This window comes from Sinocyclocheilus grahami, unplaced genomic scaffold (assembly GCF_001515645.1).
Source record: "Sinocyclocheilus grahami isolate Dianchi unplaced genomic scaffold, SAMN03320097.WGS_v1.1 scaffold1.1, whole genome shotgun sequence".
Lineage (NCBI taxonomy): Eukaryota > Metazoa > Chordata > Actinopteri > Cypriniformes > Cyprinidae > Sinocyclocheilus > Sinocyclocheilus grahami.
In genome coordinates, this window is record NW_015505180.1 from 104,658 (window position 1) to 116,094 (window position 11,437).

An 11,437-nucleotide genomic window follows, 5' to 3' on the forward strand; every position below is an offset into this window, starting at 1 on the left:
GTCCAGAACGAGGACCAAACCAGGCTGGTGCCTGCTGGTTACTGAGGGCCACTCCACACTGCAGCTGTCTGCACACCACATGAGCATCTTTAATATCCCAAGAGTCGTCACACACTGTCCCCCATGAGCCGCTGTGAAAAACCTCCAGCCTCCCTGCACAGTCTCCCCCAGAACCCACCAGCCTGATGGACCCGCGACCTGATATTCAGAGAAAGAAAAATACATTATTGATCACGAACAACTGAAGAATCTGTCCAGATGTTCTTCTCACCAAGGCAGGTGATTGACAGCTGTTGTGTGGAGCTGCAGTTGAGAGTTTGTGGAGAGCTGCAGTTCCCCAGATGAGCTTCACTCCCAGAGCACTGGAAGCCTGTCACACACTCATGACTGTGTTCAGGACTGGATGAAGAGGAGCCGTAGAAGTTCAGCACAGAGCCACAGCCCAGCTGTCTGCAGACCACAGAGGATTCAGTGAGACTCCAGGAGTCCAGCAGAACTCTCCTCCATACCTGCTGGATGAAAACTTCCACCTCCCCCTCACACTGTCTCTCTCCAGATAACCGCACCAGACCATCATGAAGAGCCAGAGAGGAACCTGAGTGAAAGGTATGACATTTCATTAAGATATTTCAAGGTAATTTACGTAATTTATAATGTTTTTCTTTTGCAATAAAATCATCTCACCAGAGCAGATGACTCCAACATCTTGTCTATGAGAACACTGAGCTCGACTCCATGAAGAGATGGAACATTCTGAGAGTTTTGTTTCATTCCCGTCACAATCAAACACATCAGCCCAGATTTTTCCACTTCCCTCTCCAAACCAGTCTGATCCCACAAAAGACACAGCAATCCCACAATTCAGCTGTCTACAGAGGACACTGGCAGCTCTCATATCCCAGCATGCATCACATACTGTGCCCCATTTACTGAAGTACTGACATTCAACTCGACCAGAGCAGATGTCAGGACCACTGACCAGTCTGATATCAGAGTAACCTAGACAAAGAACAGTGAACAGAGTTTAGTTAAACAAGATGAAACATGCTAAAGAAATATGTTTGGGAAAAAACTTTTGTGATTATCTTAATAAGAATTAAGAAAACTACAGCTCCATTACCAGAACAAAACAGTCCAACGCCATTCTCATGGGTACAGTTGTGTTTGAGAGAAAATGATGTTTGACACAAAGATATATAGGATTCATTTCCTCTGCACTGAATCTCTTGTTTCCACATCTGAGCGTCTCCTTTGCCAAAAACAGCTGCTCCCAGCACCTGTGCAGGAGCCCCACAGTTCAGCTCTCTACACACAACCTCTGCATCCTGCTGGTCAAAGGCAGCGGCACACACTGACATCCACGTCTGATTATGAGGCACCTCTACTCTGCCAGAACAGCGAGAACCTCCAACCAGTCTGACTCCTTGAATTAAATTAGGGACAGTTTTAATGATATTTGTTTGGCTTCATGTTGTATTACTTTATAAAACTAAACAGTTTAGTAGTTAGTTTGTGACCAGCTGCATTTCGTCAATTGTCAGCAGTGCTTAAAATCAGACTAGTTCCTTGCATTTTGTGCACGAGCGTGCACATAAGAGTAAATGCATTTTTCATTTAATAGATAACAGAAAACATTTGAGAACAAATGTTATTTGTTTTTTTGTTTGTTTGCTTTTTTGCAATCACTAGGAGCAATTTCTCAATACTTGGGTCACTTTTTCAAAACTCTTCACACAGTAAGCACAGCAGCAGTCTACTGTATGTGGGCTAAACTGTGTATCATTTATCATTGCTACATTATGACTACTTCTTTCAAATGACATTATTTTTTTCAATCAGATAAAAACACCACCAAAACTCTATGTACCAACAGGCCAATTTGCATATATTTACATATTCTTTTTAAAACTGGTAAATGTTCAAAAATTCAAAACCTAACATAAAACAACTTTAGTCTTTCAATTTCATTACCATCTATTCCAAAGGGGACAACTTCAGAATTAATTTAATTTGTACTGTAATGTAAATACTGACTATGTAACATATACTGCACTGAAAAACAGTAGAGAGTGCCATTCTTATCTTCTAAATAAATTTTACAAAAGAAAACACAGATGCTACCTGTTGTAAGTGTTTTAGGCCATTGTTTTATGAGTTATAAAGTGTTTGTTAGATGAAAACTTTTGCAAGTGTTATGGACGAATGGCTTGATTTGAGATATGTATGATGTATTTTGTTTACTTAAAATGTATTTTATTTACAAAATGCTTGTTCTTTGAATGATGTACACGTTTCATTCACAAAAGGGATTGTCTGAGACAAAAAAATGCTTGTTGACCATAAAATGCTTTCTGAACACCCCATCTCACAATTCAGCATAATAGATTACTTCAATCCGCACAGGAAACCAAGCACATACAGGTAACACTGAATGTGAAGATATTATTATTATTATTATTATTATTATTATTATTATTTAAATTCATCCTGGAATTCTGTGGGAGAAAAAATTAGTAATTATATAAAAAAAAAGTCTAGGTGAACTTACCAGAGCAGATGACTCCAGCATCTTCAGTATGATTAGCTTCTATTCCCCATCCAAATAATCTACAGTTCATTAATGTAGATTCTGATCCAGTACACATTAAATTAGAAATCCAGATTGGTCCTGATCCTTCTCCAAAGTGAGCACTCTTTGGTGCACTTAAAGCCTCTCCACAGCCAAGCTCTCTACACACCACTGCAGCATCAGGCAAATCCCAGCCAGCATCACACACTGTTCCCCACTGACCATCATGAAGAACCTCCACTCTACCAGCACAGTGACTGTTACCACCTACTAATCTCACTGTTTCTGAAGGTAAAAGGGCACAAGAAAGATAAAGTATAAAAAATATTTTTTATACAATATTACTCAATGCCAATACCCAAAGTTCATGTCGTTCACCTACCAGCACATACAACGCTCACATCGCTGTCATGGGAACAATTGTGTGAAAGTGATGTTGGACAGAGAGCAAACTGATACTCATCTCCTCTGCACTGAATCTCTTGTGTCCACATCTGAGCGTCTCCTTTATCAAAAGCAGCAGCTCCCAGCACCTGTACAGGAGCCCCACAGTTCAGCTCTCTACACACAACCTCTGCATCCTGCTGGTCAAAGGCAGCGTCACACACTGTGTACCATGTGTTCCCGTGAGGCACCTCTAATCTTCCAGAGCAGAGAGAACCTCCAACCAACCTAATGCCTGAAAAGATAATGATAAACCATTTAAAATATCACAATATACTGTAAATCATTAAAAAACTCAACATAAAGAAAGTCACAAATGTGATTATATTAATTTCTATATTATACTTTCGGAGATCATGGAGTGTTTTGCTTTAACGTTTGTAAACCTTAAACCAATTTACAGCTCGTGTGGTCAGTGCCGGTCCTACTAAATTTGGCACACTAGGTGAAAATGAAAGTTTAGGTATATTTAATTTAGCATCAAATATGGAATGCTGCATCAAATATAGTAAACCCAGAAGGTCACATATTTGAAAATCCATGTTTGTTAATTATCATTAATAAATAAAAAATAAAATGTTATTGAATTAAATACAGTATTTCATATTTACAATAATTATATGTAGTCAGGATAGAGTGTAAGCATAGCTAATGTGTCTAACAATATTCTGTATTTTTCTCTAAACAGAATCATGAATATTTCTATTCTGGTGTCACCATTGTCCTGTGCATAAAAGGAGCAGGACCAAGTCCAGGCCTAAGTCCATTTCTGATGTAATACCAAATTTAGCATTTCAATTATTTTTTTTTTACTTCATTACTGTACATTTTTCAAGTATCTGTACTTTATCAAAGTATTTTTATTTTATTTTGCGTGGATATATTCATACATTAATTATATTCATTAAAATGATCATTTTACCATGGTGAATAATCCAAGTTAACGGTTGCTTCACGACCAATTTGAACATTCTGTGCGATTGTCACTAGTAAGTGAAATGCGACAATTGTATCCAAATGTCGGAGATAGTGGAAAGGTGGCTTCACTTGACTGTTTCAAGGCTTTTTATCAATGTGAGCACCCGCTTAGCTGATGCTCCAGCTTGATCACCAAAAAAGGAAAAAGATTCTGGCTCTTTTTCCCCAGACAAACTCGCTCTACAGAAGAACACCCTTAAAGCCCGTCACAAAATCAAACCATAACACATGAACAGAACATATATGTACTTACGTCACAACTGAACAGAACATAAAACACTCTTCAGACGTATTACAATATTTTGGTATACTAAATTTTAATGTTTTGATAGTGTCTTCATAATTGTAAAAACTTTCAAGTTTAACTACATTTTGGCTTTGTTTAAAGTATCATGAAATCAGATTCAGAGATCAAACTGAATCATGTTATGAGTGTATTGTTAATTGGTTGTCCGGCCCTGGGTTGGGTGTGTTGTAACACTAAAAGAAAATTCTGTACATTAAGTTATTTTGTTCATTACATTTTTAACATCGAGGTCAGTGGTGTCCAAACCTGCTCCTGGAAGGCCAATATCCTTTAGAGTTTAGCTACAAGCAGCTCCAACACACATGCCTGGAAGTTTCTAGTGAGTCTGAAGACCTTAATTACTTTGGTTCGGGTGTGTTTAATTAGGGCCAGGGCTGAACTCTGCAGGACGGCGGCCCTCCAGGAACAGGTTTGGACACCCACGATCTAGGTGAATGTTTTAAACATTTAGAGTAAAAGTTATGAAATTAAACAAGAGTGTCTACTGATTCAGTTCATACATGTACTGTTATTAAACATGCATAAAACTGATCTCAATTCAAATCATAAACCAACAATTTTATATAATTTTTTTTATTGTCATGTGCTGTTGATTCTTTACATTTTTACACAGACTTAAAAATAAATACAAATTATATTTTTTATTATTGAATATTGTAGTATTTATTATAAATGATTTATCCATGCACATTATTATTATTTTTTAAATTCATTTGTCCTTGTAATGTGTAATCAAAATAACTTCCCCTTCCTCTTGTAGCGACATCTCTTCTCTACTCTGATGCTGCTGGCACAAGGGCAGGACAACCTGTCACTCACATGAGATCACAGCAATAGAAAACCACTATCATCCAACCACCCAATCAATTTCCAATGGACAAAATCAAGTTGCGCCCTACATTATTTTCTTCGAGAAGCTGTTTCACTATAGGGTATATGCCACAATAGGTAAGAAAAGATTATTGCAGCTTCTGTTTCATGCCGATTTCAATGGTTTAAACTCAGATCATCTATAGTACATGTATGTTTTTAATGTAATAAATAATGATAAGTTTGATGATGAATGCTTGATAGAAAATCAACCTACCCGAGCAGATAACACCAACATCTTCACTATGTCGACAGTTATGGTCACCCATTTTTGTTTTTGAGCAATCAAATATTGAGGACTCAGATCCACTACATATCACATCGTCCATCCAGATTTGTCCTGATCCTGGTCCAAAGTGAGCAGCACGCATTGTGTTTGAAGTTTCGCCACAGCCCAGCTCTCTACACACCACTGCAGTGTTTGTCAAATCCCAATAATCACCACACACGGTTCCCCATTCTCCACTGTAAAAAACCTCCACCCTACCAGCACAGGAATTATTACCATCCACCAGCCTCACATTTCCTGCAGAAAATATACAGAAAGATGTATATAAAATGTATCTGAGAGAAGACAAACAACAACAGAGAAAAGTCAGCAAAAGAGAGAGGAACAGAGAAAATGACCATGAGAGAAAGAAATTCACTTTTATATTAGTGCAAATACTACACATACAAAAGGGGAAATATAAATTATATTATGACTAATTCATAACACAAACACAAACAGTCAATCACTATAACATAACTAATACATAACGATCCTGAGTGTGCACATACCAGCTGTGGCGAGTTTGATCACAGAAGACAACAAAATGAGAGTTAGACAGTTCTCCATCTTTACCGATCATACACTCTGTTTGATCAACTCTGAACTGAAAGGTTAAAGAGAGACAGAGACAGAAAGCTGCACAACCACCAAACAACAAGCCAATCAAATACACTTTACCTTATTAGACAGAAGAGAGGAAATCATCAAAAAGCTTCACTGACTAATCAGAAGGCGTATTTATGATTTTCACCATATTTATTAAAAGTACGCCAGCATTGATGAACAGGACTCCTCCTCCATCTTATCGAGACACTTAACTGGGGAGAAACACACAAGATAGAGGGGTGACAAAGTCAAACATACAGGAAACTGATTTCAGGGACAGGAAACATTCCAGTTTATTAACAGCATCAAAGCAGCTTTTGCAGATATAGAAATACTAATGCTCATAACATATTGTTTCATGCTTCTCGCTTTGAGTTCATGATTAGAAATATTAGTTATACAATCAAATTTACTTTTTTAAAGAATTGTTTTAGCTACTGTTATTCAGAAGTATATTTAGCAACGCTTGTCAAGTTCACAGTTCACAGTGTATATATTAATAGTATATAAGTAGGGCATTTTGTTTAAAAAAGTAATAAAATAAAGATAATACAGTATAACTATGGTCATGCACAGTTCATCATACAAGAGCCAAGTTTGCAGCTGCACTTTTATATGTTTAATACAGCAATACCGATCAATTCCTGTGGGTGCCAGCAAAAAAAAGAGATGACAAATTTGATGCCTTACAGTAAAGGTGCTTCTCCAGCAGTGTTGCCAACTTAGCAATTTTGTTGCTAAATTTAGCAACTTTTCAGACTACCCTAGCAACTTTTTCTTCCAAAAGCACCTAGCAACAAATTTAGCTATTTTTTAATTTTATTTGGCTACACACATTTTCCATCTAAATTTCACAAACAGAGGAAACCAAAGATGCCTAGAAGTACATACATCACATGAATTAAGTTATTGCTATTTGCAGTTGTTCAATTTGATAATAACAATAATAATTTAATAATTGTTCATTTATGATACACCTTGTTAGTAGCTTGTACATGTGATTGTTGATCAGTTAGTACATTGTAAGAAAAATATCTAGCAAAGGTACTAATAATTTTCCAGGACATTATCCGTCATCCATTCTCCATTATCCGTTGTAACCCTGTAACCCGAAAACACAAAATACAATGCGTAATTTAAAATGCAGGTAAAAACCTGTGATTTATTTTCTTAGAGTGGCGCATACTGACTACTAATACACTGCTTACAGCTATAATTGTTCAGAATTTGTAGTTTTACTAGTTTACTAGCTAATAAAAAAACTTGTAATTGTTCAAAAATGTTAATTGTTGTATATAAAAATAGTTATTTATATTTTAACATTATATTATGCATTTATATTATTTTACGAACAAATCTAAATTAACATATAAAATATATTTTTGCTGAGATTTGATGTAGTGGCACAATTTTGCGTCATGATTACGCAATGACGTCATCGTGCAATGACATCACAACGTCATTTAGCAACTTTTAGCAACAAATCGACGACCTTCCTTTAGCAACTTCCCCTGAAAATCAGCTGGCAACACTGGTCTCCAGACTCGTTTGACTGAGACACGAGCCCCAGTTAAAATACTGTTGTCTGTGCCAGAACAGTTTTACTATACTATTTATAAATCCGTAACTACAGTATACTGACCAGAGAAACATTTACCCTGACAATACTTCAGGAATTAAGTCTTGTTTTCAGTCTGTTGTTTAGAATCAGAACTAGCAATTCCCGAATTAATCTTTTGAATCCGGTTCTTTATTGTTCAGTGAATCATTGAACTGAATCATTGGAGTTCACTCAGCAAAACAGTAACGAGATATTAACATCGAGATACAAAATGAGCGCTCGATGAAGTGGATATTGTGGATATTGAAGTGGAAATTGCTGTGAAGTCACATAACAGGCAACTGTGCTTGTTTTATATTGATGATAAAACATGAGCTGCACCGGGGTTCTAATGTTCTGCTGTTAAGCATTATTAAGTCATAATATATTGAAATTATTTTAAAGTTTTATAGAGAAGAGCTATATAGAGAAGAGGTTAATAAAGAAGAAATGAGACTTTTAAACATGTTACAGGTTGTTGATTTACATACACAATTCAACACCTCTACAGCTTGATAAATGATGCAAGTAATATTCATATTTATTTATCGATTAAAAACACACCTGATCACATACAATTATGTGATACAAATTGTTTTTTTCTCTATTATGAAAGTTTCTTTAATGCATCTAAAGTAAATGCATTTTGTTCAGCATTATCCACTCACAGAACTCCAGTACTTGCTGTGATGATGCTGAGGGCTGTGAAATCACTGATGGTCATTTATGGCTTATATTTAGGATGTCTTCGATTGTCACCGCAGCAGTTGTGCATTAAAAGGTAAGATCAGACATTTGACTTCAGGGTTCGTGTAATGCCTTATTGAAATACACACAAAAAATTGTCTGAAAAGTTTTTTTATTGCTACTAACAAGGCCAAAAAACAATTATTTTACGAACAAATCTAAATTAACATATAAAATATATTTTTGCTGAGATTTGATGTAGTGGCACAATTTTGCGTCATGATTACGCAATGACGTCATCGTGCAATGACATCACAACGTCATTTAGCAACTTTTAGCAACAAATCGACGACCTTCCTTTAGCAACTTCCCCTGAAAATCAGCTGGCAACACTGGTCTCCAGACTCGTTTGACTGAGACACGAGCCCCAGTTAAAATACTGTTGTCTGTGCCAGAACAGTTTTACTATAACGATCTGCTTTCAGTCCATCAGTGATGACATCATCATAGTATCCCGGTGTGATTTCCTTCATCGTCTCTTCTGCATCAACACACAATATGTTTGGATACAAAAGCTGAAATATGTTCTTGTTGCAGATCATGAGACTGAGAATTTATTAAACATCTGGTAATGAATCAGGTGATCAATTAAAAAGGTCACTGACCTTTTAGGCCACTGCTGTTGGTGACATCATCATAATATGCAGTCTTGAACTCTTTTGCTAAAAAAGGAGAGCAGACAGTTAATATACAAGTAAACAGCAGTATTTCAATAGTATTGAGTCATTAATCAAATATATAATAGAATTACTAGTTACACTTATTTCTTTGTTTATGTGAATTCATTATAAAGGTTTTTTTAGATAGAATGTGGAATGAATATGCATTCAAGCTCTCTAACCTGAGAGAAGCTCATCAGCATCTTCATACCCAGAATACAGTTCTTCAGAGATGAGACTCCCTGTTAAAGGAGAGCAGAACCATCAGAAACATGTTCATCATTACAAACTGAATATTCAATTCCTTTCGATTATAAAGAAGACAAGACAACACAAAAATGAATTATTCACATTTAAAAAGTATTATAGCGAGAAATCCCTTTTTATTGGGCCTATTAGCAAATACACATGTACTGTATCCTCATATGAACCCATTCCTCACTGCCTTCCAGAAATACAAACACACACACACACACACACACACCTGCACCTACACTTAAAATTATATGAACACCTGCTTATGACAATCTAAAAATATACAGGAAGAGACGCTGACAGGCACACAGCCATTCACACACACACACACACACACACACACACACACACACACACACACACAGAGGATTCAGTGAGACTCCAGGAGTCCAGCAGAACTCTCCTCCAGACCTGCTGGATGAAAACTTCCACCTCCCCCTCACACTGTCTCTCTCCAGACAACCGCACCAGACCATCATGAAGAGCCAGAGAGGAATCTGAGTGAAAGATGTGACATTTTACTAAAATACTGCAAATGTGTTAATGACCACAGAGGAACATTTATATAATAAATATGCTTTATATCAATATAATACTTTATATAAGTAAATTCGAAACTTAAATGACACAAGCATAAATCATCATTCTGAAATGTATAGGGAATAAATATTGTATTTTGAATAAAGTTTCCATTAGCATAATGTCAGTCAGGGCCATCGGTAATGGGGTGAAAGGTGGTGACGATTTTAGGGGCCCATGGCTGGGGGAGGGGGGGATCTCAACCGATTGGCTGAGGCCAGCCTGAAAAGACGTTTACGGCCACTGCTGCGCATCATCAGGAAAGCTTATCATTTGCACGTGTTTTTAAGCCTTGCCTATTTAAACATTTAAAAGAGTTTTAAAGCATTCAAACACAAGACGCGGAAAACTCAACTGACTACTCGCGCGCGGTGTTAAGAGAGCGCAGAGAGCCGCGTCTCACGGACAGCAACACCGAAACGAGCTCTCTTTCGCGTACTCCTGCACCTGAACGAACAAATACAAAATGAAAGAGCCCAATTCAGCACACGCGCGCGGTGTTCTGTGCGCACGCAGAGAGACGCGTCTCAACCCGCTTGAACACCGAATGTGCCTCTTCTTGCTCTTGTACAAACAACAAATACATACACAATTATATCAAAATACCCGTCTTGGAGAGTATCCTCGAAAAAACTGTCGGTTATGTCTAAAGTGAAAGTAAACAGTGGAGAAGAAATCGGATGTGTATCATTAGAATGGGTGCATTGTCTCTTAAAGTGACCGCGCCTAATCTACAAACTGTCCTTAATGTTAATCCAAGAAAATGAAAGAAAGAAAATCACTCACTGCTCTTGACTGAATTACTTTGTTGTTTTCACAAGAATTAATCCACAGTCAAACCAAGAATTATTCAGACACCAGATATAATTTTTGATTTTTTTTTCTATGGGTGCAGGACACTACAGGCTAGATCATTTATGTAAGTGAGTATAAATAAAATAAACTGTGACATATTATACCTAAACATTCTTCATACAGTGGACTACCAGTAACATTTATAAAAAAAAAAATTGGGACCAAAAATTATTCAGACACTTTGACCTGACCATGTTTTGCTTAAGTGTTTTTTTTTTAATTGCTAAAGACTGAACAAAATTAAGCATTGCTTGGTAATTGGTCAACAAAGTATTTGTCACGTCCAAGGACTGTTCTGTGTGTTTTGTTTTGTGCTCCTGAAGTTGTTCCTATTTTTGGATTATTATTAAAGATTGTTGAAGTTTATTCTACGTCTCCTCGTTCCCTCGCTCCAGTAAATTGTGACAGTATTGATAGTTGTGTAAATATTGTCATGCTAACAGTTGTCTGAATTTTTGGTTGATTGTAATCCATTACATACCTTTCTATCAAAGTTATCTGACATTATCAAGCTGAATTTGTTCTGACACAGTTTAACTCGGAGTTCTTGTCATATTTTATTACCATTTTCTAAACTATAGCAAATAAACTGTGATAATGTGAGAAATGTTGAAGGTGTCTGAATAAATTTTGGTTTGACTGTATATTTAATATTTACAGTGAAGACTATGCAGTGCTATTTTACATTTGATTATTC

The 11,437-nt window shown here is 36.6% G+C and overlaps 1 protein-coding gene across 1 annotated transcript in view; it reads right to left on the reverse strand.

Moving 5' to 3' along the window:
- The window catches only part of LOC107589730 (scavenger receptor cysteine-rich type 1 protein M130-like), an 18,365-nt gene that overhangs the window by 4,962 nt on the left and 1,966 nt on the right, over positions 1-11,437 (reverse strand). The window contains exons 3-11 of the mRNA XM_016278281.1: positions 9,234-9,293; positions 8,998-9,054; positions 8,799-8,873; positions 2,952-3,248; positions 2,549-2,863; positions 1,121-1,423; positions 685-999; positions 272-595; positions 32-198 (exon numbers count right to left, since the gene is read on the reverse strand). Of these exons, the coding sequence (XP_016133767.1) occupies positions 32-198; positions 272-595; positions 685-999; positions 1,121-1,423; positions 2,549-2,863; positions 2,952-3,248; positions 8,799-8,873; positions 8,998-9,054; positions 9,234-9,293 (1,913 nt within the window). The remainder of the gene's footprint in view (positions 1-31; positions 199-271; positions 596-684; positions 1,000-1,120; positions 1,424-2,548; positions 2,864-2,951; positions 3,249-8,798; positions 8,874-8,997; positions 9,055-9,233; positions 9,294-11,437) is intronic.